The sequence below is a fragment of the Trichoderma reesei genome (assembly GCF_000167675.1).
Source record: "Trichoderma reesei QM6a unplaced genomic scaffold TRIREscaffold_34, whole genome shotgun sequence".
In the NCBI taxonomy this organism is placed as follows: Eukaryota; Fungi; Ascomycota; class Sordariomycetes; order Hypocreales; family Hypocreaceae; genus Trichoderma; species Trichoderma reesei.
The window spans coordinates 105,158-130,504 of NW_006711181.1; the positions used below are offsets into that span (position 1 = coordinate 105,158).

Consider the following 25,347-nt stretch of genomic DNA (forward strand, 5'->3'; position numbering starts at 1 on the left):
CCCGGGCATCGGCGGGCCAACACAAGGCCACTAGGCCTTGCTTCCGGAATCTCGTCCCAGTGTTGATACCCCTGCTGGTGCATTGACATGGAAAGGCACCGCGGATCAATCCATGTACTTCGTACTTGTATATGAACCATGTACATGGACGGTGGGAAACATTATATTAAGAAATCACAAAAGAACCAGTGGGAGCATCGTCCCATGGCCTGATGCTCACTCGCCCAATATAGTGTGAGCAGGGTCATAGACGTGTTTAATATATTCAGCCCAATCCCAACCCTTGGAACCTCCCGCGCTATCACGACCCCAGCTTAGCTTGCCTAGCCCGTCTGTGAGGATTCCAGATCCCCCTATGCAAGAAACCTGCTCCGGGGACGGGATCCGAAACGGAGAAGGAGGCTCCTCCGACTCGTACCTTGTGCTCCGTATATGAGGCTTGTCCGTTTTTTTTTGTGTGTGTTTCCTGCCGACCATTAGTGCCAAGGCGAAGTTGCTACCCCTTGCCCGCCTCCCTCTGGCAAGGTCGCTTTCGCCATGTTCTGCATGGCATGGTCGGAAACTCGAAAGGTTCCGGATATTGACCGTCGTTCATGCCGTCTTCTTAAGTCGTTTCCTCTACTTTATACCTAGGTGGTTGAAGTATCAAGAAGGATTTGAAGGAGCTGCACGCAGTGGCTGCTTTAGTAGGTTTCACGAGCTCGATATACGGAAAAGACTCTTTCAAATGTTGAGTGAGAGGTCGCATCAAACAATATCTGGGAATATCCTCCGAGGCCGCGGCTATTCATTGCCTCCGTGGCTGTCCTAAGTCCTAGTGCTCCAATATTTTGCTTTTTGATTGTCCCCCCCTTGAGCCCCTGGTAAAACACCTCGCAAGATAGAAGAAGAAACTGGAAGAAAGCAAATAGTCATTCCAAAGCATCAATCCAAAGCGTTGCAAGCATTCCGTGCGGTAGAAACGAAGAGAATTTGTGTACAGAATTCAAGGGCATCACAGTTCTTAAGTAAACAAAGGAAAATTAGGACAAAGGAAATACAAAGGAAGAAGAAGAGAATCCAGGCCTATGATGCAGGCTCCCACATAGCATCAATCATCTAGACATTATCTTCGAAACTGTCGTTCCGCCGCCTAGGCTGATTGCTGTCGTCATCCACTCGCACGCTGTATGTGACGGACTTCATGATTCCCGCCCCCTGAAGGATATTTTCCTCGCTCGAGGACTTGCCGGTGGACAAGATGACACTCTTGTCTTTATCGTGATCACGGCTGTTGGTCACATCACTAAGCTTGATGTGCTCGCCCTTGGGACCTCCTCGACTGTTCTGGTGAGATGATCCATTGTTGTACGAGTTCTTGGTGCGGTATTCCTTGGCCTTCCTCATGAAGACGGGTGCTAAGAATGGCAGCGAGGAAACCATGTTCTAGACCAGAGGATTAGCTACTGTATCTGCATGCCAAGCCATAAGGGAGACAAGGTACTTACGCCGACATTGAACTCAATGGTCCCCCAAAGAACAAGCATCGTGGAGTTGCCATCGCCGTTCGAGATTCGATTGATTTGTGTGTATCGTAGGATCGAGCAGATTGTCGTGAAGAGCCCGAGCAAGAAAATGCCAATGAGGCCGAGCTTCTTACCCAGCTGAACATTAAGCTTGAGGAGAACCGGCAGGGGAATGATGGCGACAATAATGTCGGAAACGATGGTGACCACCGCGTAGGCAGTAAAAGACGGCCCAGCGGGCAGGCAAGTTCCAGCCTTCAAGGGGTTCCAAGACTTGTCGACGGGGTGGCAGGCAAAAATGAGTGAGAGAGCGCAACCCAAATGCCCAAGAAACACCACCAGGATGGTAGCAAAGACAACCTTGCGGTACGTATTCTGATCTGTGCCTTTGAGAAGCCGTAGATAGCTGATGAGGAGAGCAATCTTGAAGAAACTGATTCCGAGTTGGTAAATAGGGCGTCCCGCAAAGTTGACTCTCGTGTACGGAATCAGACTGGCTGCCGGCCGGTCTTTGATGGGTAGTCCCAGGCCGTATCTAGTTTCTGCGCAGCATGTCAATGCCCATTGATGACCTAGGCTGCGTCCAACGGGTTGTTACGGTGCTGACTTACGGACAATGCAGAGGATCGAGTAGATGAGCGCGAACACGACGGATAGAGCAGCCATCCAGTCATCGCCAGCAAGACCACGGGCGTGGTATCGTATATACAGACGGGTTCCGACGATCAAGATGGAGAAGAAGGAGAGAACGGCGCAGATGATGACGATAGTCGGATATTGCGACTCATGGTTTATCGCCTCGTCGGCATTCAGAACCCAAGCCATGATGGAAAAAAAAAAGATGGCAAATTGTCCACGTTGGCCGTGATCGGTGCTTGTGTTCTTGCTTAGCCGAGAAGGGCAGCGGCCATGCAAGAGGCGCTTGGACGGCGGAGGACGCAGCAGCAACGACGAGGGGTACCGGGCAGAAAAGAGGGCGGGAGAGGGCGGCCAAGAAAATATAGCAAAAGCCAGCGCCAGGTCAGCCAATAGACGGTGTATGTGTACTCGCTGCAGTCAGTCGCGGAACACAGCATGAAAGCGAAATCGAAGATCAGTATAAGCGGGACCGCAAGAAAGATGGCCCCCAAAGGGGGATATAAGAGAAATGGCTTGTCCAGTGGGAGAGCATCCAAGGCCAAAGGCCGAGAAGGGCGAGAGAGTGTCGGACGATATATGGATCCGGAACTAGTAGACGCGAGGTGTGTCTGAGATAGGGTTTCTCTTTTTCCTTTGGGCAGCATCGAAGCTGGGACACGAGGCTGCACCCTGGGGGACCCGGAAGGCTTGCCTTCTCAAATTCAGCATGTCAATGCTACCCTTTCGGTGGAGGGCTGTACAGAGTATCCTGATCCGTGCGGCAACCCCATGGTATTCTTCTCTTATGGCCAAGCTCGGCGTATAGACGAGGGCAGGTCGTCTCTCGCATGAGGTGCTAGTAGATGATCCCTACTCGCAGCAAAGAGTGGAGGGACATCTTCGACGAAGAGAGGAGCTGGGGGCCCTGCTGAAGAGGGCACGAGTCACTATGGACGTGAGAGCCGATCGTGCATGACAGCCTTCGGCTCTACTCTGTGTGGCCTGCAGCAATCCCACGTATACGACGTATTCCTTTGCCTTTTTGGCGGAGTCGAGCTCGGGAGAGAATGCTACGATGTCGTCTCGCATTAAATTAGCAGTAATAGCCTGTGCCGCGGTCTGTGGAAGGATTGGCTGAAAGTACCGCGCTGTCCTTTGCACCGCTCAAGAGAACCCATAAGACCTGCCTACGCCGGGGTTCCTCGAGGGCAGGCATTGAGCATCTCACCTCATGGCGAGCAAGGGAGGATACGTGGTCCCACCCCCATCCCTGCCCCGACAGGCGGTAGCCATCCGACCTACCTTAGTCGTCTGCGACGTATAGTGCGTATACATGCTCGGACAGTGACCGTACTGTGAGGGCGTGGCTTCGGCCGGCGCGCGGTTGGCGTGTTGATCTTCGCCAGTCAGAATCCACCAGCAAAGCCGTCTCCTCTTGTCAACTGACGGGCCGCCGCTAATGGATTACCGGACAGAGGATCCGGCCACCACAGCGCTCATGACCCGACGTAGTAGTAGTATCATCAACCATGGGGGGGAAAAGCCCGCGTGTGTCTCGGTCAAGTCGTGGGAGATGCAGGAGCAGCAAGTACAAGCAATAGTAATACTAGTACTCTAGCCTGTATCCGTGGGCATCAGTTTTGCGATACATTTGCCTGGCGTTGACCGTTCGCTTGAGACAGACTAGTCTATTAATGGCAGCGGACCCAACGCTGTCCGAGACATTGTCTGTACGCATGACGGCACAGGTGAGGTATCAACAGAGCTCTGTGTCAAGCTGTCGAGAAATGGCGCGATTGGGACACTTGTTGCCTCGGCCGATCAGAAGAAGAAGAGTGTGAAGAATATTCCAGTTGCGCTCGTCCGGCTGCTCCATAACCCACAGCCAGCGCGCTGCAAGTTGTCCTCTGGCCCTCTGTAATAATTGCTCTGGAGTTTTCTCATCTTGCTAGCTGGGAAGATCAACGGGGCGATTTGGTGGGCCGGAGACGCGCGGGCCTCTTTCATCATCAGTAGCACATGCTGCGAGTGCCGACATGCCCCGGCTAACAGAGGAAGGTGATGGAACTATCGTGACGGCATAAGCAGGGCGACAACAATGTTCTTGTGTAGGCAAGGTAGAGTTAGCACTTGGTGGGAAGTAAAACCGAAATAATCTAACTCTCACACGTTTCATGATCTGCCTGTCGCCTCAGGGGCAGCTGAAGAAGGAGAACGGCAGGCACTGAAGAGGACTTCGTGGCTGCAACGGTAGCATTGGAATGGAGACGGCCAGCCGCAAAGGTTGCAAGGCGTAAAGTCCGACGAGTGAGAAACGCCGACGATTCGAGGTTTGATGAGGACGAGAGGAAAATTTCTCTGATTGCTGTCTAGAGGTAGAGTGTGGAGTTGCTGAAGGATTGGCCTAGTGGGTACGTACTCCCCGGTTCCTGGATAAGGTGCCCAATGAGGAAGGAAGGGACAACAGTTGGACCGACTGCCACTGCCAGCTCTTGCCATCAAAATTGCGGCAGGCACTTTGTAGGCAATGCCTTCCATACAGAAGAATGAAACATCCAATTGATTGCCACCCCAGAACAGGTAGCCTCTATGGGTGACGCGAATTCATGAATGTGTTATACAAGCTGAGATTGCACGCTCTGATGCCTCATTTCCTAGTACTACCTACCTAGTAGGCGTCTAAATATGTAATATTATGTAAGAGAACTGGAGGAGAGGAAACGAGCTGGAAACGGCCCTGAAAACGTGGGCGATCTAAGTTGAAATCGCAGCGGAACCCCGACGCAATTTATGAGCAGATCAGTGGGCACAGATCGGTGGGCTCGTGGCTTCCTGGTAGTAGTAGTACTTGTAAAAGGCCTTCAAGGTTCGCACTGCTCGGAGTACGACGGCGGAAGAAATTTTCAAGTCTCCCGAATTGAGGTACTTTGCAAGCACTCGGAGGAATTCCTCCAGGACTGACCGAGCAGCGTATGTATTCCGCATGGCACCTTAGCTGAGGAGTCGTTGGACGATGCCAGTTCTCGCGGCAGCTGAGCAATGAATTTTGGCGACACACATGGTTCTCATCCAACAGATATTACCTACACCTGTGCCTTGCATATCTACCTACCTTACCTTAGAACCTCTCCATGCACGCCCCAGCATTGCTTAACCGAAGTACCTGCGAGTATTACCTAGTTGCAACTGCAGCTGCTGCTGCACCTGCACCGGGTCACGCGAGGGAGGCCTATGTACATCATTGCATGTTCATGCTTCCTGCTTACAAGGGAGATATCGACTTAGGTGCCTTGGATTCTTGTGCCTGGAATTGGGGAACGAGGCTAAACGACACCACTCGCCCACTGGTCGTTTTCCCGGAACTGGTGACGGTGGCCCTCAGCTGGAGCGGGTTGGAAGAGCAAGTCCAGTGCCGGGTAGTGCTGAGAGCTTGAAGCTACAGGCTCCCGTCCATCCGTCCACTCGTGCTATCATATGCCGTTCAGGGCGCCCTTGAGTGCTAGGTCGCCTCCGCTGTAGCTGCTAAAGGCCCCTACAGAGCACCGGCTCAGCACCAGCACCAGCTCTATTGATACAGTGCATGTACATGTAGGGAGGGAGGTATCTAAGGTACCTATTGCCTACTAGAGTTGCGGTTGACATGGCGGGCCCCAGCTCGCTAATCATCCATCTCTTTCAAGGCCCTCTCCGTCATCACTCACTCTGACAGTTGCAGTGGCCTCGCTACGACCCTTGATCCGGCTATCGTACGAGATGATCAATCAACGTTACTCGAGTCAATTCCCCAGACCCCCGTCGATTCATGCTTGACAGCCAATTCTCACCGCGAACCGTGACAGGCAGTGCTCCGCCGGGCGGCACGGAGACCACACAGAGACTAGACGTTGGCTGCTGCTGCTGCTGGCCTCGCAGCTCGATGCTGGCTCGAACGAGGGAAGACGCCTGCATTGAAGGCGTCGACGGCGCAGTTTGCCCCTGCAGACCCGTCGGAACTGCGAGTCGCCCCTTGGCGGTGCTGAGCGCCGCTTGGCCGCTTGCATCAACGACGCTTGGCGAACGACATGCGATCGCGGCATCGCCTCCCGCCTCCACAAGCTCGCGCAGCGAGTCCCGGGCTTGCTCGGCCTTGTCCACCCCCCCTGGCAATATCCGGCCTTGGCTGCTTGGCATGGCCGCACTGCTAGGCCCTCCATGGCCCTCGCCCTTGAGTTTCGTTGATAGTGTACTGGCCATTGCCTCGAGGGAGGGGGCTGACTAGGGGGCAGGAGACCTCAACTGGCTTTGCTTTGCTATCCTATTAGAGCAACGGGCTGGTCTGTCTATCTATAGGTAAGTATGGTCGAGTGGCTGATACAGGCAACACCTCCGGAGAGCCGCCCATCCGCGAATATTGGACGACGGCCATGCCTGAGAGCGAGCAGCCGCGGCGACTCTTCTGGAACGCTTCCACCACCCAGGAATGAAAGCAGCTTAGCATCTTGACGGTGAACCGAGACAAAACGCTGTTGCTTGATAGGCCATCTGCAGCGCAACCCACCCATTATGACCATGCCGTCGGGTCGAGCCATTTTCCCTGCTCTCCGGCTGTACGGTAAACCCCTCGCTTGATGGCCCTCTGTCTTGCCCAGTTCTCTTGATATTTCGACAACTGTTTCCTTCTCCCTTTCCACTAGCATTGCTAGCACCATTTGTGTCCAGTTTACTTGCTCTCTTTCTCACTTCTTACGAGTCATCTTCGACGAACTCTGCCAGTAGGCCGCTGCTTAATGGGTCCGACCCAGCATATCCCTGGAGCTGCAGTCGAACCTTGCTCGAAACCTCGTTGCGGCCCCTCGTGGCACCGCTGCAACCTGCGCCCCGTCCAATTGTCTCATCTCTGTGTCCTCTGAGCTGCTGCTAGCTTGCACAAGTGCGAGCGCACACGAGGTGCGATATCAACGCCATAGCTGATCCCTTCAAGACCCCTTCTCTTTGGCACGGGACCCCTGCTTTGTCCTGTCAAATATTTGGTCCCATATCCTCATTGGGGAGCCCGGAAGCCCTCCTATTACGACGTACATACAGCGGGCCCCCTTCGACATCATATTTGAACTGCCGTTCCTGGCTCGATGTGTTGATCTCTTTGCGAGCAGCGCTGATCGTCCTGCTTTTGGAACCTCGGAAGGAAATTCTTGTCCCAGTCTCCATCTTAGACAGACAGCCAAATCCCTCCTTCGTCCGCTTACTCCCTCGCTGGGGGCACTCAGACATACATTCACTCATCACGTCACTCTCCCCCCCCATCATTGACCCTACCTATTGAACTCTTGTTCCACGCCTCTGCCCGTGTCGGATTCACGGCCGCAGCTCTTTGGCACAGTCAAGAGCTGTGAGGACAGTCGCAAGAATGTCTTCCCCGATCATCAGCGAGAAAGGGGCCGAGTTTGACGTCCGCGGCACTACCCCGTCTCACAGCGATGTCGATGTTCCTGAGGCTGGCATCGATGATGCATGGAAGTTCCTCAACGAGCACCGCGACGCCGCTGGCGTTGCCGCCATCAACATCGACTCGCTTCGCCTCAAGATCGACCTCCACATCGTGCCTCTGATGTTTCTCTGCTATACTATGCAGTTTCTTGACAAGGTCATCTTGAATGTGAGTCGATCTGACATGATCCCTTTCGTACCTGCATATCGGCCCCCACTCACAGCGAGGGAGCGGGTTTTAACTGGGTGCCCCCATCGTGGGTAAACACTGCTTGACCTTGCGAGATGCTGATGCAGAAATAGTATGCGGCTGTCATGGGGCTCAACACCGACCTGCATCTCCAGGGCAATGACTTTTCAAACGTGGCTACATTCTGCTTTGTCGGCTTGCTCTGCTTTGAGATTCCCAATGGTAAGTGTAGCTCTGTCCAGACATGGAGCATGCTCCTTCAACCCCCCCTTTTTGTATAAGAGCCATATCGACTAAGACATCTCGATAGCCTACTTCCTCCAGGTCGTCCCGGCTGCCAAGTGGCTCGGGCTCAATGTCACCCTTTGGGGCATTGCCACGGCCTGCGGTGCCGCTGCCCACAACTACCAGACGCTGCTCGTTTCTCGTGTCTTCCTCGGCATCTTCGAGGCTACCATTGGGCCTTCCTTAATGCTCATCAGCAGCCAGTGGTACACAAAGTCGGAGCAAGCTCCTCGTTTCTCGTTCTGGTATCTCGGCCTGGGCTTGGGCCAGATCCTCGGCGGTGCCATTTCCTACGGCTTCCAGCATGTTTCTCCTGGTGCTTCCCTGGCTGGCTGGCGCATCATGTTCGTCGTCCTGGGATGCGTCACCGTTGTCATTGGCCTCTCCACCTTTCTCTTCTTGCCTGATACCCCTATGAAGGCTTCCTGGCTGTCCGATAACGAAAAGGTGGCCCTACTGAAGCATGTCAGTGTCAACCAGACTGGCATCCAGAGCCGCAAGTTCCGCCCCAAGGAGATTGTAGAGGCCCTTCTTGATCCTCAAATCTACCTGTTGCTGCTGTCCGTCGTGCTTGTAAGTATTGACTTTTCACTCGCTGTTAACTTAGTTCTCATTTGTGTTACTGACTTCCCGAAGCTCTCCGTCTCTAGCGGTGTCGTCACTACGTACTCGGCTACTCTGATCAGGAACTTGGGCTACCTGCCGGCCAAGGCTGCCCTGATGAACATGCCGTCGGGTGTTGTCAGCATCTTCTTTACTCTGCTCGTCGGCTTCGGCGTTCGCAAGCAGTCTCACCGTTGGGCTTGGATTATAGTCTGCATCATTCCTGCGTACGTTTGCCACCCTTTGGTCACACATCCGGAGGCCTGTGTAACTGCTAACACCATTGCACAGCATTATTGGAGGCGCCTTAATGTCCTTCCTTGACACGAAAACTCACCACGCGGGCGTCTTGGCTGGTATCTATCTGGTCAATGCGGTTGTCGCTCCTCTGACCCTCTTCTACGCCGTAAGAACACCTATTCCCCTCCACACATGGGCTGATTGCGGCGGTGAGTCGACTAACACAACGGATGCAGTGGACTGTCGCCAACGTCAGCGGTGCCACCAAGCGCGCCTTTGCTGCTGCCATTGTGAGCGGCTCGTTCTCCCTGGGCAACATTATTGGACCCCAAACCTTCCAGGCCCGCGATGCGCCCGACTTCCGACCCGCCAAGCTGGCAGTCATGGGCACTCAAGCTGGGTGTGCCGTGACTACCTTTACTCTCTTCCTGTACTATGTTTGGTGCAACAAGAGACGTGGCGACCGCAGCAAAGAGAATGAGGAACAGTTCATGTCTCCCGAGGTCTGGGCTACCATGACGGATAAGGAGAACAAGATGTTCCGTTATTCTTATTAAAAATGTATGCCCTTTGCCCCCTTGTCTCTTTCTTCCCATCATTGTTCGAATACCTCTCCCCTTTTAACATTGCCTCTTTTAATACTGCTTGTACTTTGCACAACCCAAATGCATCAAGATGATGATTCGAAACTCTCACATTGGACATATCAGACGAGTATGGAATACGCTCTTTTTCTTTTTCTTTTTCTTTGCAATTACAAAACTTAGAGGAGCATTGGTCATGTCTATAGATGCCGAATATACATATGCCATCCTACGGGCTATAAATTGTTACCCTCAATGCCATTATCATCGTGCTACCATGTGGGAGCAACACAGTCTAGGCCTTGAAGTCACGAGCCTTGATGACGGTGCCACTTCTGGCAGCGTCGAGTGCGTCAATGACTTTGAGCTGTTGCGAGACACTTTCTTGGACGGAGATTTGCCCCTTGAGGTCGGGCTCAACCTTGCGGAATTGGGCGAGCATCAACTCTTCCGCCTCAACAAGTTGAGGTGGCTTTGGGCCTAATAACCACGTGAGCCTTTGAAACGAATAGTAGGCAGGGGGGGGGGGGGGGCGGACTGCGTTCGTTACCTTGCTCACTCTCCCAAGTGTCGACCCAGCCGGGGCACAGAGACAGAGTCTTGATGCCCTTGGGCGCGAGTTCAGCCGCGTACTTTGCGACTTGGACATTCATGCCGGCCTTTGCAATAGCATAGGCGAGCGCGTAATCGATTCCTGAGCCGAGAATGAAGTCGGTGTCTGCCATGGTGCTCGTGATGTGGACAATCTTCTTCAGCTGGCCCTTTTCAATGAGCGGCAAGAAGGCATTCGTGGTCCAGGCGCCGCCCCAAATCGCGGTGCGAGCGGGCACCTCGTAGAAAGTCCTGGTGGCCTCGAGGTCAAAGGGGACCTTTGAGGGGGGCAGCGCAAAGGTGTCGAGGTTGACGGAGTTTGCGTTGTGGATGAGGACGTCGAGCCCGCCGCTGCTGTCGCCGAGGATCTGGGAGGCTTCGCGGGCGGCGGCGAGGACGGAGGATGGGTCGGTGGTGTCGGCGTTCTTGATGATGTGGATGTTTGGGTGAGACTGGGCGAGGGCGAGGAGGGCCGGGGATGGGCTGCGGACGAGGGCGAGGATGGTGTTGGAGGGGGATTGGGCGAGCTGGCGGACGAATTCGCGGCCGATGCCTTTGGAGGCGCCGGTGATGGCGTAGGAGGGCATGGTGGGTGTGAGGTTGCTTGGGGTTGTAATGAGCTTGTTGAGATCTTGGAGATGATTTGATGGGAAGTTATTCAGGGGATTTTATATGTGTGTTTGCTCGTGTAAGTCATGGCCAGGACGACTCCTTGGTGGAGAGAGCGTTTGTCTGTTTGAGGGAACCACTGGGCACGATGACAAACCCATGATCATGATCTGATGTGTAATGCATGATGAAGCAAGCCTAGTATCTCCACGTCAAAGATCTATATCCAGCGCCTTATCAAATAATTATCACGACTCAAGACGGAGTGCCTCTCCTTTCACGAACGGCTGGACCGGAGTCCATCGCCCGGTTCCTCTCAAGCTCCAGCCAATCAGCAGCATCATTCGTCAGCAACGGAAGCGGAACTTGGGTCCAGCCGTCGGCCGACGGAACCTGGACCGGCCGTCTCAACCTCGTCCTTGCCTCGAAGCATCACTTACACCCAGCCTTCCACAATTGTTCTCATGCGATTTGATCTGATCATGAACCATAGCAGCGAAACCCACAGAAGCAGAGGCAGAATCAAGAGAAGGGCCTGCGTCACGTGCACAACGGCAAAATCGAAGTGCGAGCCGCGGACGGACAACCTGTGCCACCGCTGTGCCCGGCTGGGGAAGCAGTGCGTCTATCTGGATCTGCCCGAGCGGAAGCGGAAGCGCAAGGATGAGGATTGGTAAAACATTCTATCTATGCTCTTCTGGAATTGAGAAGAACATTGGCTGACTGAAAGTTCATTGTTATAGCCGAGTTGATGCCCTGGAGAGCAGGATTGAAGAGCTCACGGCTCAGCTGAGGGCGATTCGATCCGGGCAAAGCACCGTCACAATATCCTCCATCTCTCAAGATGGGACGACGACGACGACGACGACGACGACAAATTCATCCTCCTCGCTCCACGAAGCAACCATCCACGATCCCGCAGATGGAAACCAAGACCCCCTGGACGCCGACAGCGAAGGCTACCACGGCCGCCCACCCCCAACAACCTCCATCCTAGAAGGCATCCCCGACATCGTCGACCGCGGCTTTCTCACCACCACCGAAGCAGAAGCCCTCATCACCCGCTTCAAGTCCAGCTTCGTCCCTAACTTCCCCTTCGTCACCTTGCCCATCTCTCAGAGCGCCCACCACCTCCGGCAGCACGAGCCCCTGCTCTTCCTGGCCGTCGTCGCTGCCGTCGTCCCCAGCGCACATCCCATCCGGAAGCTCCTCGCCGACGAAACCATGCAGCACGTCACGTCGCGCATCGTCGCCGGCTCGGAGCGCAATCTAGGCTTGTTGCGCGCGTTGCTGGTGCTGTGCGCGTGGTATAGGTATCCCGCGCAGAGGGGCAACGTGCAGCTTGTCTTGCTGCTGGATCTGTGCGTGACGATGGCGTATGATTTGGGCTTGCATCGAAAACGGGGAGGCTTGACGATGGACGAGCAGAGGGCGCTGCTGGGCACGTATTGGGTTTCTACGAGGTGAGCAAGCGAGCGGCTCACTTGTGGTTTGACTTGTGTGATGTAAAAGACTGTTGCTGATGTTGAGTGTGCTGCGTGTAGCTTGCCGAGGGTGATTAACAGGCCGACGGCAATGACACGGAGTAAAAGGATTGACGAATGCTGTGATAGCATGGCCCGCTCGACAGAGTATCCCTCTGACAGGTGCATTCGGCCAATGATTCTCACGCAGGCATTCATAAGCTCCGTCGACGCAAGCTTCAAAGGCCTCCAAGATGAAGAAGACGGTGCGCTCCAGCAAGAGTCCTTTGTCAGGGTCATGGTCGGGGCCAACCTGCGGCAATTCAACGCCTTGAAGACAACCCTCGACGAAGAATTCTCCAAATGTCCAGACTACACAGGTACGTCGTCTTGCTCTCAAAAGTCCAAGAGAGAACAAACAGATAAAGAAAACTCACAATATACATATCGTGAAGCAAACATCTTCCGCTGCACCATGCACTACATCAACATGGCCATCCGCGACACAGCCCTCCACGACGAATCCCTCACCCAACAACCTCCCTCCTCAACAACAAATCCATCATTATTCGCAACGTCCCCCTTTCGAACATCCCTCCTCTGGCACCTCCTCCGTCACAGCAAGGCCCTCATCAACGCCTACGTCGCCATCCCCGACGCGCAACTCCCCCAAATCACCGTCTTCACGCTCGCCCAGCTCTGCGCCTCCCTCGTCATCCTCCCGCGCGCCGTATCAGCCCTTCTGAAGCTCGTCGTCAGCACCCACAGCCACAACAACCACTATCCCGCCAACTCTTCCTCTTCTTCTTCTTCTTCATCATCATCATCATCATCTGCTGCAAATCAGGTCAAGGTTCGGGGCGATGGCCTAAGTGAGGCCCAGGCCGTCATCGACGAGGCAGACTATCTCAATGTCGTCGCTGGGCTGTATGACAAACTCAAGGTCCTCGTCGAGGGTCTCTCGGCGCAGGAAAAGGGGCTGGACGTGGCGGGCACGCTGTGCTGCCATATAGGCATCCTGGCGAGCTGGTATGCGCCCCGGGTCAAGGCCATTCTGGGAGTTGACCTCGTGGGGAGGAATCCGCTAGCGGATATGACTCCTCCTCCTGCTTCTGGGAGGGATGACGCTGTCACGGCCGTTGCGCCGGCGATGCAGCATGTTGCGGGCCAGAATTTCGGTGGAGGTGAATTGCTGGATGAGCAGAGGGGTTATTATGTGCCTGGTGCGTACTACTACGCTGGTGGTACGGAGGAAGGGGGCTATCTGTTCAATGATGAAATGTGGTCTTCTGTGTTGGAAAATCTCACCGGCTTTGGATAATAGAAAGTGTACCTAATAAGTGGAAATTACAACACAAAAAGACGTCAGAGTTGGCATGTCAGTCAGTGTAGGCAAAACTTTTTGAATAGAAACGTTTTCTTTCAATTTAGCTATAGAGCCCTTTTCCCCCGAAATAAAAGGGGGGATAAACGCGAAGCAGAATGTCGTAAACGCCGACCCATATCAATGCTTTCCCAGCGTTTCAAAAAACGCGGTCATGACGAGAAAAAAAAGAAAAAAAAACAGGAAGACGAGAAAAAGAACAATGAAGCAAAAGAAGAAGGAAGAAATATCTAAATCCTTCCCACGAAGTCGTCCTTCATTTTTTGGGTTTTGTTTTGCAGCTTCCCCCACACGCGTCGCCAACAGAGACGACCCCTGGATATCACGATTTTGCCATTCGAAGAATGTGAACAACTTTCAAGTCCCAAACGCTTTCCTCTACAATCCCCTCTTCTTTCAAAGCACCTTTTAGACGCTGGGGCCGGCGGCAATGACGTCGGGGGTGGCCTCGCTCTCGTACTTCTTAAAGTTCTCGCGGAAGAGCTGGCCCAGCTTGACAACCTCCTTCTGGAAGCTGTCGTCGCCGGCGGTCCAGGCCTTCTTGGGGTTCAGCAGATCGGCGGGGACGTTGGGGCAGGTCTTGGGGACCTGCAGGTTGAAGACGTCGTAGTTCTCAAACTCGACCTGGGCGAGCTCGCCCGAGTGGATGGCGTCGAGGATGGCGCGAGTGTACTTGAGCGGGCATCGCTTGCCGCCCTGGGCGAAGCCGGCGCCGACCCAGCCGGTGTTGAGCAGCCAGGCGTTGGCCTTGTGCTGCTCAATCTTGTCGGCGAGCATGCGGGCGTACTTCATGGGGTGCAGGGCCAGGAAGGGCTGGGCGAAGCAGCTGGAGAAGGTGGCCTGGGGCTCGTTGACGCCGTCCTCGGTGCCGGCCATCTTGGAGGTGTAGCCGGAGATGAAGTGGAACATGGTCTGGGCGCTGTCGAGCTTGGAGATGGGCGGCAGCACGCCGCGGGCGTCGCAGGTGAGCAGGATGATGTTGGTGGGGTGGTTGTCGGTCATGCAGGGGATCTTGGCGTTGGCGATGTACTCGATGGGGTAGGCGCAGCGGGTGTTCTCGGTGAGGGTGACGTCGTCGTAGTCGACCTCGCGGGTGACGGGGTCGAAGACGACGTTCTCGAGGATGGAGCCGAAGCGGATGGCGTTGTAGATATCGGGCTCCTTCTCGGCCGACAGGCCAATGCACTTGGCGTAGCAGCCGCCCTCGATGTTGAAGACGCCGCGGTCGCTCCAGCAGTGCTCGTCGTCGCCGATGAGGGCGCGGTTGGGGTCGGCAGACAGCGTGGTCTTGCCAGTGCCGGACAGGCCGAAGAAGAGGGTGACGTCGCCGTTCTTGCCCTCGTTGGCGGACGAGTGCAGGGTCAGGACGTTGTGCTTGATGGGCATCTCGTAGAAGAGGACGGTGAAGATGCCCTTCTTCATCTCGCCGGCGTACTCGGTGCCCAGGATGACCATCTCCTTCTCGGCAAAGTTGATGGCCACGGACGTGGCAGAGGTCATGCCCTCGGTGTATCGGTTGGCGGGGAAGGTGCCGGCATTGTAGATGGTGTAGTCGGGGTGGAAGTGCTCGAGCTCCTCGCGGGGAGGGCGGATGAGCATGTTCCTCATGAAGAGAGCATGGTAGGCGCGCGCGCAGATAACGCGGACACGGATCCTGTACTTTTCGTCCCAGCCAGCATAGCCGTCGATGACGTAGATGCGGTTGCGGGTGTTGAGGTAGTCGACGGCACGCTCTCGGTTGATTTTCCAGACCTGGGGGTGACAATGTTAGCTTACACGTCGTCTCTCCTCGCCAGTGTTTGACACCATCGTCATGTGGAGCGACAGCCTCCAGCTCAGGCACGGAATTGGCAGTAAGTGACACAACATCCAGCCATTCATTGATTCGTCCAACCAAACAACTTTGCTGGTGGTCGCACAGGCAACTTGCCGGGCCCCTTTCCCCAAGTCAGCTCAGACACCAGCCGGAGCACCTCGGATCGGATCGGAAGCGCCTGGATGGCAGCATCACGAGCCAAAAGCCGCGGGTGTCGGGCGTCCTTGGGGAGGCCGCTTATGGTCGGCTAGCCGGCCTCGGGCCAGCGGGGCTCCCCGGCTTGTTCTCTTGGCCCTGCATTCCTGGTCGTTGCCAGAGTGCCGAACCAAGTTGGAGCCATTTCGTCTCGATGCGGGGTCTGGGGCGGCTGCAGTGACGCCAGGCTAGAGCTGCATCCTTGTTTTTTGGAGCACTTCTCCGCATGCGCTTCCGATTCGACAAAAGGACGTAAAGGCAAAACCCCCCCCAATTGCGTCTCCAAGTGCGGAAGCGCAGCTGGAGGGAGTGTTGGTTTGGAGGTGGCGGCTTGGGATTGGGATTGGGCTGGACAAGAGCTGAACAGGAGAAACACCCCCCCGGCTCGCGTGACCGTTGACCCGAGGCAGAGGAAAGAAGATGCAGGGATTGAGACAAGTGTGGATGGACATGGGGACGAATGCATGGGTAGAGTCGGAGCAAAGACGACGAGACAATGACGCTGGAGGTGACGCCCGCAGCGACGATGCAACAAAAAAATATTCGACTTACATCAGGGCTCATGGGCTTGTTGACGGGTCCCCACCAGATGTCGTTTTCTGAAGAGGGCTCCTTGACAATTCGCTTGTCCAGGGGCGAGCGGCCAGTCTTTGCGCCCGAGTAGGCAGTCAGGGCACCGCTCGAGGTGATGGCAGTGCCGCTCTCGTAGACGAGGGCATCTTCGTAGAGCGCGGCGACGGAGGGATTGGCGACCTGCAGCGGACGAGCAACTTGTCAGTGAGGCGTCCTTACGAAAGGTGAAGGTCACAAGTGACATGGTTGGCGATGCACTCATTTACTTACAATGGCGACGCGGTCGTAGTCAATGTGGGCAATCTCGTGCAGTTCCTCCTCTGTTGCAGACGGGTTAATAATGCCGGGTCGCAGGGCGGTGAGCCAAGGTCAGCTGCATCAAGCACAAGGTGGGACATACCGAGCTCGGTGTGCTCGCGGTAAGGCCTGTAGCACATGGAGGTTAGCTTTGGGTCTTCTGCAGCAACACACAGACGACTATCTCGGTAGAGTAGAGTCGTCGATCGAGGGCATAGAGGAGCACTCACTGAACACCGCCAGGGTGCAGGGCAGTCTTGTTGACGTTGCTTGAAATCACTGCTCATGTGTTAGCCCTCCCAAGTCTTGCACGATCCCGATTGACTGTGTTTTTTCAACGGCCATTGAGGGCAGCACCAAAGAAAGAGGGACCGCTCATCAAGGGAACCGACTTACTCTTGCGTAAATCTATTCCCGAGGCCTGGATCTGCGACTTGGGACCTTTGACGGTAGGATCAATGTATGGAGAGGCAGTTCTGAAGACGGGATCCATTGGATCTTTATGTATTCCAGTTCGAGCAGAGCCGGAGGGACAGGGTCGGAATGTCGACGTCGTTCTTTTTCGTCTTTTCGTCCTTTTCTTCCTCTTCGTTCCCGCTTCAGCTGCTACTAAAGCCAAGGACCGGGGCAGGGGGAGGGGGGAGGGGCGTGGCGTTTGTCACAGGATGCCGGGGTAATATGGCGATGCTCGAGGTGGTCTTCCTCCAGGTACCGACTCGCAAGCGGAAGCGTGTCGATGTACTTGCGGCAGATCAGAAGGACAGAAAAGCTAGAGCCAACTGAAGCTGTTAGACAACGAGCTGGTCCTTCAAAAGGGTGCACTAGCTAGTAGCCCTGCGATCGAACAGTCCCGACTGGCAGGATGCAGAGGCACAGGGCTTCTTCGGAAGGGGGCTGTGGAGCCATGCCGGGCAGTGCGAAGCTTGACGCACGAATTTATATCGGAATGAAAGCGGCCAGAAACAGGGGAAAGAGGGTGTGCGAATGGTAAAAAAAAGAGAGAGAGGGAATGAGACATAGCCAAAGCCGGGGATTTCTGTGGGTGGAGAATAGGATAGGAGAGAGAAGGGAAAGGGGGGCGTGTGTGAAGCAAAAGAAGAGAATGGGGAGGTGGAAAGCCATGTTTCTGCCATGTAGTTTTTGTGGCGCTTGCCGTCGTCTGCGCTCGGCTCAAGCAGTCTTGTCCGGTAGACTTGACTCTCCAGTGCCACGGGACTTTTTTTTTGATCATTTCTCAAGCAGCTTCAATCTGTTTAAATTGGGCTGCAGCACAAGGGGGCGTGTGTTTCAACGATGCAAGGGGAGGAAGATTCAAAGAAGGCGTAGGGACAAGAGAAAGAAAATTGGGTAACTCACGATGCCAGCAGAGGAGTCGGTTTAGATTGTTAGTGCGGCTTGGGTACTTTGGAGTACGGATGCAGTACTGGAGACAGTAATGATGGCTTGATGACGGCACAAACCGCACCGAGGAAATCGAATTTCGAGTCAGAAAGTGAAGCCCTTTTGCTCTTGCAAAGAAGAAGAAGCTGATCATCGTCGTTGAGAGGCGGGAAAAGCAGCCGTATTTAAGCTTCTCTGCTGTTCCCTCCTCGTCTCGTCTCCAACGTCTGATGCGGGTGATGTGAGAACATAGACCAACCTTTTTTTCCTCCTCCCTCCCAACCACACCACCACACGTGCATTCGATCAGGCAAAAACCGGAAACGCGCGCTCTCCTTGTGGCCGTGAATACCTGGATAGTACAATACAGACACAAACGGCACTTTGTTTCTTTTCCATTCTCCCAAGCGGACTATTCCGAACCCATGCAAGCAGCGAAAACTAGGTACAGTACTACTAACAACACCAGCTCTGGGCGATTGTATGTATGTAGTTCTCTCTACCGGCGCGCCTCAGCGGCTAATGCGGGGCGATTACGTACGGACTGGGCGGCCGGGGCAGCGGCTTTGCCTGATGGGGAAGTGTCTGCTCCTACACATGGTTGACATGATGCTCTTGTGGCGAATCGCGTCTGTTCCTATTCCACTTCCCCGTACTTTCTCATGCTCTAGACCTGTTTTTTTCTCTTCTTTTGCTTTCTGTCTGGGGCCTGCTGGGGAGTTACATAGAAAAGAAAGGCATTGATCATCTTTTGTTCCGGGGATGCGACGCTTCTTCGAGGGCCTACCGACTCAAGCCGAGCTTTGTCGACAGGAACGCACATACGAGTAATCGTTGGGTAATCAATGGCACTTTTCTTACGGTCACGAGGCTGGGCAGTGAAATAACAGGAACGGGCCTCAAAGGGGAAAAAAGATCCATGTCAGCTTTCGCCTGCGGACCGGGGTGTCAAAGAAGGAAAAGAAACGGAAAGAAAAAAAGGAAGACGAGAAGTCAGTGTCACAGCATCAGGTGGCATCTGGCATCTTTTGCTTGCTCGTTGTTCCCCGGCCCGGGAGAGCTTGACTCGTTTCTTCCGCTAACAAAGACATGGAGCAATAAGTATGGAGACACGGGTCGTCCAACTGTGCTGAACAGCACCGTATATTCATTAATAAGTAGAAGCATCTATCCTAACATAAGGCACGCATTAAATGGTAAGCCTTTGATGCTATTCGTGCATTGACACCACTCGCGGCGAAGGCGAAGGGGGCAAGACAATAAACGTCCCATCTAGCGGTGGAACCCAACAGGGGATCCAAAAGGGCGTGAGATATCGTAACCGAATTTCAAAACTGAGCACGAGATCTCTCTCCTTTTTTTTTCCCCTTCGCTTGATGTTTCTATTTATTGCCTGGTTACCGTTGACACATGCACAAGTCACCGCCTGCGCCGCAAAAAAAAAAAAAAAAAAAAAAAAACAGATACTACTAGCACGTCTAGAATCAAGTCACTTGACTTGTATGCAAATTAAAAAGTCGAGGGTACTACCTCGTAGTATCAACAACTCGCTCCCGGTCAGGGCCACGATACGTACCGTAGCTCCAGGTCCCAAGTCCGGGGAGAAGCAGACCAGACCGGCCCGGCTTTTTGCCTTGGGGGGGGGGAACCGCAGCAGCGTCTCTGGGGCCTCTGTGGGCGTGGCTGCAATCTCGCTACCCCGCGATTTACTCGAACAAACCGGAATGGCTCACCAGATTTTCGGCTGTACAGACACGCCCCCCTCCCCCCCCTTGTTGGCTTCGTCTTTTTCTTGCCAAGGTACGAGCAACACGTTTTCACTTCCCACGAGGAACGACGAAGAATGACATGTACCTACATACTGATGTCGACCGGCAAGACACCTCCGTTGCTGCGGTTCCGCTCGGCACGGCATGTATGTACTGTAGTACATATGGACTCATGATACACATACCTAGGTACTAGGTATTTGGTCCTCCTAGTAACGTCTTCTGTGCTTCTTTTTCTCCTTCTGGCGCGCTTCTCCCTGTCTCGGTTTCTCTGCTTCTCAGACATTCGGCACCAGATATCCGAGCCCTTCTGGACACAAGACACACGTCATACGGTCGCACCGCGAGACAGTCAACAAACCGTTTCCCCTTTTCTTCCCTTGATATACATTTCTCTTCTCTTCTTCGAGTTGGAAATCTAAACAAAAATTCATGTACATACATGTGCAACATCAATGAACCGAAAAAAAAAAAAGAGGTCTCGGCCCAACGGCACCCCGTTTCCCGCTCCCGGTTCGTCCGATCCCGTGATTGGCTGCCCGGTCGCTGTGGTCTTTCTGTTCCGGCTTTCTCCGCGAAATACATAGCAACTCCACGGTATTTGACTGTCGTATTCATTGTATATCGTTGTCGTGTATGTACCATGCATGTGCTGAATCCGTTTTTGGGTTCTGATAATCATTTTCGAGTGAGTCGAGACGACAATAATTCCAGCTGTACCTACTAATGCCACCCCTTTGCAGAGGTATGTACTGCATCATGTACTTTGTATGTTCCGTTCCGCTGTAGATTGTCCGGGCTTGGCCTGACGAAGTGACATTTCAGCGTCTAGATGCATGAGACAGCACATGAAAGTCTCAGTTGTGACTTGACCAGGTGCCTGGCTGTACGCAGTGTACGTCTCCCTCATGAAGAGAGAAAACCACCAACATCATCAAACTCTGAACTCTGGAAAGATACAGGACTGAACCCGGTCATCAGCCTGCTCGTGGCAACCCAGACCCGCAGACTCGCAAGACCCCAGTACTACTAATAAGTAGAGAGGCCACTTCTTCTTCCTTTCTTTCAAATTGCTGTCCAGGTACTGGAGAATTGACACGCTGCTTTTCATCGCCAAATCGATCACTTCCCTCTTCAGCGCCCATCGTCTCCCCGGCTCAACGCCAAGCCCACTTGATTGGGGCCGTGACGTACCCATACAACGTTCATCACCACAAACAGGTACGTGCGAGTAGCATCAGAGGTGTGATAATAATAATAATAATAATAATATCAAGCATGCCGTATTTCCATCAGTGACAGGAGCGTTCAATACAATATTACCCAATTCTCGCCTCACAGCCACAAGTCAGTCCTCATCCAAAAATCACATCTAGAATCACTTCAATAACACACAAAAGTCAGCCTCTCCTCCACCTACCCGGCATCAACCTCCCCCATCCCTCCGAGCCGAAAAACCCCCCCAAACCCTCCATCCGACCCCACCGTCACGGACCCCCGAAGCCCTCATTCCTCCTCCTCCTCCTTTCTCCATGTCCCTCCTCGAAGGTGTGCCGCTCCGTCTCGCCGGCTCGGCTTCGGAAGCCTCCCTCCCTCTCTTCCCACCCCCAGACTTTCGGCCCACAACCCTGACCTACCTTACCTTACGCAAAGAGTAAAATGTCCACATGGGAAGTTCCGCGCAACACGCCCCTGATTCCGATTCATTTTCGTCACTGTTCCAGCGTTCCATCAGTGTGTGATCAATGTACCCTCTGTATAGTATACCTACGCAATCTGCGATGTCTGGGTACTGTCATTACGAGTGGGCTGTGCTACCCCATACCTACCTATAGATTCAGGCACCTTGCCCAAGTTAAAGTACATGTATTGAAACTCTCCACCAAGAATTTACACAGAAGAGTGAAGCATTTACATACCTTACACACCCTTGCTAGCATACGGAGCAGCCCGGGACGCCCTCACCTCCCGTCTCATCATACACAGCCATACAAACACGGAGCATCAACCACCGACAGGCAAAGCATCACTACCTACCTACCCTCTCCCTCGGCCCCCATGTATGCAGGTCATTTAAACATCAATCCCAAAACCCAAGAACCAAACAACACACCACACACCCCCCCCTTACCCTAGCCTTCCCGAGCCTCACACACAACAAAGCCCGTAAACGATTCCCTCCGCTCCTTTGATTCGTCCAACTGTGTACCACTACTACCACTTACATGCATACACACACATACACAGACGAGATACGCTCCTTTTGCATGTGGCTTTCTCGCCCCCATCACCTTGTCCAGCCTGCACCTTAATCTCATATCACGGCATATGCCGGACTTACTCTTCAGCCCTTTGGGCTTCTAAAAAGGGCTCGGACCGCGGCCGTTATCTGCTCGCATCTCCGTTCCTTGGGCCGAGTTCTCAGGGGGGCCTGACTATATCAACACCTAATACCTAGGTAAGGTAGGTAGTTTGGTAGGTAAATCTGCAGCCGAGCGGCTGAAAGAATAGCCATTCGAGATTGTTTCGCCCCATCTCAACGACTCTTGATAAACGTTCCGATGAGCAGCTTGACGGGTCAATACGGGATGGAAAGCCCATAGATACATCTCAGGGATGTCCTTATCTTTTGCTGCCTGTTACTTCACCTTTGTGCTTGCATAACCCGGACAGACAATTTGCTCTTATCGAAACCCGCATCTCCTTGCCATGCTTACAGAGAGCTACGAATTCACTTGCAATATCCACCGATGGAACAGAGAAAAAGAGATTCGTTATCCTTTCTATGCTTGATATTCGTGGCATCATGTGGCATCAACAAATGCTTCCGATGGCCTTGCATCCCCACGACCTATGTCGTATCTCCACTTCTCAACACGCGGCCACCCGAGTCTTCGACATTGGCCCTGATGCAGACCATGCCTTCTATACGAGTCGGTAGCCGTGCTTTTCTTGTTCTTGTCCGTCTCATCGACGCCTTGCTAGCAGAGCTTGCTCTCACGCTCAGATTCTGCAGTTCCCCCTTTTAGAATGTCATGGCCAAACCGCCCGGGACTGACGCTGTCTTTTTCTCATCTATTCTTGGTCATCTCACCGATGGTCCTTTACTGATCCTCACTGGTAATGAGTTTCGTAATCTTGCCAATGGCAATGGTTTGTCCCTGCGTCATCTTGTTAGCGCAAACGTACTGGTCCAGAATTCAATAGGTCTGTCATACCTGGTCTCGCAGGGTGAAACGACCCATCTGCGGGTAATCCTCAAACTTCTCGACACAAACCATGCCGGCGCCTCCAGTCACCTGAAGCCTGGCAATGATGCTGTCGCCCTTCTTGGCGTGTGTGGGAGGCAGCTTGCTCTTGCGGTTGGTGCCCTTCTGCAGCTTGTGCAGCAGAGCCGCAAAGGTGACTTCTTCAATGGCAGCGTGCACGTGCAGCACGCAATTGAAGCCAGTGGTCAGGATGCTCTTGAGCTCCAAGACGCGAATTTGCGCCTCAAACTCGGAAACGCAGTGCACCAATCGCTTCGGCGAGCAGAGCACGAACCCAGGCAGGATATCTTCTTCTTCGATGCCCTTGAGACGCAGACGCACCTGGTCACCGCACTGCAGAATGGTCTGCTCTTCTTCCTGCTCTCCGTAAATGGCTGCGGCCTCGACCGGCTGCTTCCGGGGCATCATGACCAGCTGCATGCCCTTCTTGATCACACCCGCCTCGATCTTGCCGTCAACCATAGTACCCAGGTCTCGGTACTTGGCATTGATGGGCATCATGAAGGGCGCGTTGACCTTGCGTTCCAATGCCTGCATGCTGTCAAGGTACTCCAGCAGTGAAGGTCCCTTCCACCAGGGGGCGATTCCTTCGGGCAATCGGTCCTTGATGTTCAAGGACATCTGGGCGGCCACGGGAATGAAGTAGACATCCGTCTTCAGGTTGTAGCCAGTACCCTTCAAGAACTGCTGCAGCTTGGTCGTACACTCCTTGTAACGCTCCTCGGACCACTCCACCGTCGGGTCGTCCATCTTGTTGATCGCCACAATGAGCTTGTTGACACCCTGCGTCTTGGCAAGCATGGCGTGCTCACGCGTCTGTCCTCCTCTCTCGAAACCCGTCTCGTACTCGCCCTTTCGCGCTGAGATGACGAGAATGCCCACGTCTGCCTGCGAAGCACCGCCAATCATGCTGGGCACGTATGTCTTGTGGCCTGGAGCATCCAGGATACTGTAGCGTCGCTTCTCAGTCTCGAAGAAGCCACGGCCGACCTCGACGGTCTTGCCCTTGGTTCGCTCTTCCTTGGTCAAATCCATGACCCAAGAGAGATACCAAGATTCACGGCCCAGGTCCTTGGCCTCCTTCTTGTACTTCTCCATGGTACGCTCATCGACCATGCCGGTGGTCCACAAGATGGAGCCACCCAACGTTGACTTGCCTGCATCGACGTGTCCGATGAAGATGATGTTGACGTGTTCCTTGCCGTAAATCTCCTTGAGCGTCTCATCGTCCACATCGGCGGTTTGCGCCTTCAGAACCGCATCGACTTCGCGCTGGGCCTTCTTCTCTGCCGCACCGGTAGGGCTGGAGCGGCCGGATGATGGGTCGGGAGACGTTCTTCCGGAGGATTTGCCGCTGCCGGCCGCTTTGCCGGCCGCCTCGCCAGTCTTTTCGATAGCCTTGACGGCGGAAGCCTTCTTGCCCGCGTCCGGCTCGTTGGACGGCTCGGGCTTGGCGTCCTCCTTGGCCGGGGCCGGAGCCGGGGCGGAGGTAGTGGAGCTAATCGACAGCACCTTGGTCTTGGGCTTTGCATCGCCTCCGATGCTGAGGACCTTGGCACCACCCTCGTTGGAAACGACGGGCTTGGGTGCGCTGGCAGCGGCCGCGGGGGCGGCGGGCTTCTCGACGGGGAGCGACTTCACAGGCGCAGCCTGCGTGGTATTGTTCTTGGGGGCCTGGGGAGCGGGCTGCTGGGCTCGCTGCGCCTGCTGCTGACCCTGTTGATGGTATCCCTGTTGGCCTAGCGTTGGGAAACAGCTGCTGTTAGCTTTCGAGAACTGGATTTGGCATATGACGCCGTCGACATACCATAGGTCTGGTTGTAGCCCTGGTTGTAGCCACCGCCGTAGCCTTGGTACTGGTTGTACTGGTCAAAGCCCTGGCCGGCGCCGTACTGCGGGTAGAAGCCCTGCTGCTGTCCGTAGTATTGCTGCTGCTGATACTGCTGCGCATAACCCCCGCCAAAGGCCTGGCCGGGCTGGAAGGTCTGGGCCGTGGGCTGGAACGAGGCTGCGCCAGGACGGAAGACGCCGGGCTGAGGGGCAGCGTTCATGTTGAGCTGCTGCTGGGCCTGCTGGGCCAGGTTCTCGTCCTGGGCCGCAGGATCGTCCTCCCAAGAGTTGAGGTTCGACATCGTGGGTGGCGAGGGCAAAGTCGCTTTTTCGGTCGCTGGGTTGCGTGGAGGGGTCGCGCAAGAGAGGTCGTCGACCGCCGAGTGACGAGTTGCTCTGACTGCCAGCCGCTTGATGAGCTTGAGAAGAGGGGATGAGCGACGAGAGATGGAACTCCGTCAGTAGACTGTAGCTGGGCTTCGCTCACAATCTCGAGGCTTGGAGTTGAAAAAGGCGACGGTCGAGCGTCTCCGCTGGCTTTATGGTGCAGGATGTGAAAATTCGAGCCCCACCAAGGCAGCGACATGACATCGCTAAGGTTTGGCGGTGCTTGCAGGATTTGTGGAGGGGCGGCCACAGTGCATCTTGGGGATACGGCACACGGTATTTCTGCGGTTGGG

At 54.5% G+C, this 25,347-nt stretch overlaps 6 protein-coding genes across 6 annotated transcripts; 2 read left to right on the plus strand and 4 right to left on the minus strand.

The window, feature by feature from the left end:
- Positions 1–1,002: 1,002 nt before the first annotated feature.
- Positions 1,003–2,330, minus strand: TRIREDRAFT_124113 (GPCR, PTH11-type; the record flags this gene model as incomplete). The annotated part of the gene is made up of 3 exons (XM_006969528.1): positions 1,003–1,425; positions 1,488–2,047; positions 2,117–2,330. 3 exons carry the CDS (start codon positions 2,328–2,330, stop codon positions 1,099–1,101), a joined length of 1,101 nt encoding a protein of 366 aa, XP_006969590.1. The 3' UTR covers positions 1,003–1,098.
- A 5,179-nt stretch (positions 2,331–7,509) lies between these two features.
- Positions 7,510–9,739, plus strand: TRIREDRAFT_82296 (uncharacterized protein; the record flags this gene model as incomplete). The annotated part of the gene is made up of 6 exons (XM_006969512.1): positions 7,510–7,758; positions 7,893–8,001; positions 8,090–8,637; positions 8,701–8,894; positions 8,959–9,073; positions 9,144–9,739. The coding sequence occupies 6 exons, from the start codon at positions 7,510–7,512 to the stop codon at positions 9,462–9,464; spliced, it is 1,536 nt and encodes a 511-aa protein (XP_006969574.1). The 3' UTR covers positions 9,465–9,739.
- A 47-nt stretch (positions 9,740–9,786) lies between these two features.
- On the minus strand, positions 9,787–10,669 carry TRIREDRAFT_112201 (uncharacterized protein; the record flags this gene model as incomplete). The annotated part of the gene is made up of 2 exons (XM_006969529.1): positions 9,787–9,971; positions 10,051–10,669. The coding sequence occupies 2 exons, from the start codon at positions 10,667–10,669 to the stop codon at positions 9,787–9,789; spliced, it is 804 nt and encodes a 267-aa protein (XP_006969591.1).
- Positions 10,670–11,173: 504 nt separating this feature from the next.
- On the plus strand, positions 11,174–13,475 carry TRIREDRAFT_112202 (uncharacterized protein; the record flags this gene model as incomplete). The annotated part of the gene is made up of 4 exons (XM_006969513.1): positions 11,174–11,364; positions 11,435–12,154; positions 12,305–12,534; positions 12,610–13,475. The coding sequence occupies 4 exons, from the start codon at positions 11,174–11,176 to the stop codon at positions 13,473–13,475; spliced, it is 2,007 nt and encodes a 668-aa protein (XP_006969575.1).
- A 163-nt stretch (positions 13,476–13,638) lies between these two features.
- TRIREDRAFT_124115 (phosphoenolpyruvate carboxykinase) lies at positions 13,639–17,910 on the minus strand. Its single transcript, XM_006969530.1, has 7 exons — positions 17,776–17,910; positions 16,816–17,188; positions 16,650–16,698; positions 16,523–16,548; positions 16,393–16,442; positions 16,102–16,302; positions 13,639–15,290 (listed from the first exon to the last, which is right to left on the minus strand). The coding sequence occupies exons 2-7, from the start codon at positions 16,910–16,912 to the stop codon at positions 13,947–13,949; spliced, it is 1,767 nt and encodes a 588-aa protein (XP_006969592.1). The 5' UTR covers positions 16,913–17,188; positions 17,776–17,910; the 3' UTR covers positions 13,639–13,946.
- A 4,762-nt stretch (positions 17,911–22,672) lies between these two features.
- Positions 22,673–24,969, minus strand: TRIREDRAFT_70305 (translation release factor eRF3; the record flags this gene model as incomplete). Its single annotated transcript, XM_006969531.1, has 3 exons — positions 22,673–22,729; positions 22,787–24,576; positions 24,645–24,969. 3 exons carry the CDS (start codon positions 24,967–24,969, stop codon positions 22,673–22,675), a joined length of 2,172 nt encoding a protein of 723 aa, XP_006969593.1.
- Between the last annotated feature and the right edge of the window lie 378 nt (positions 24,970–25,347).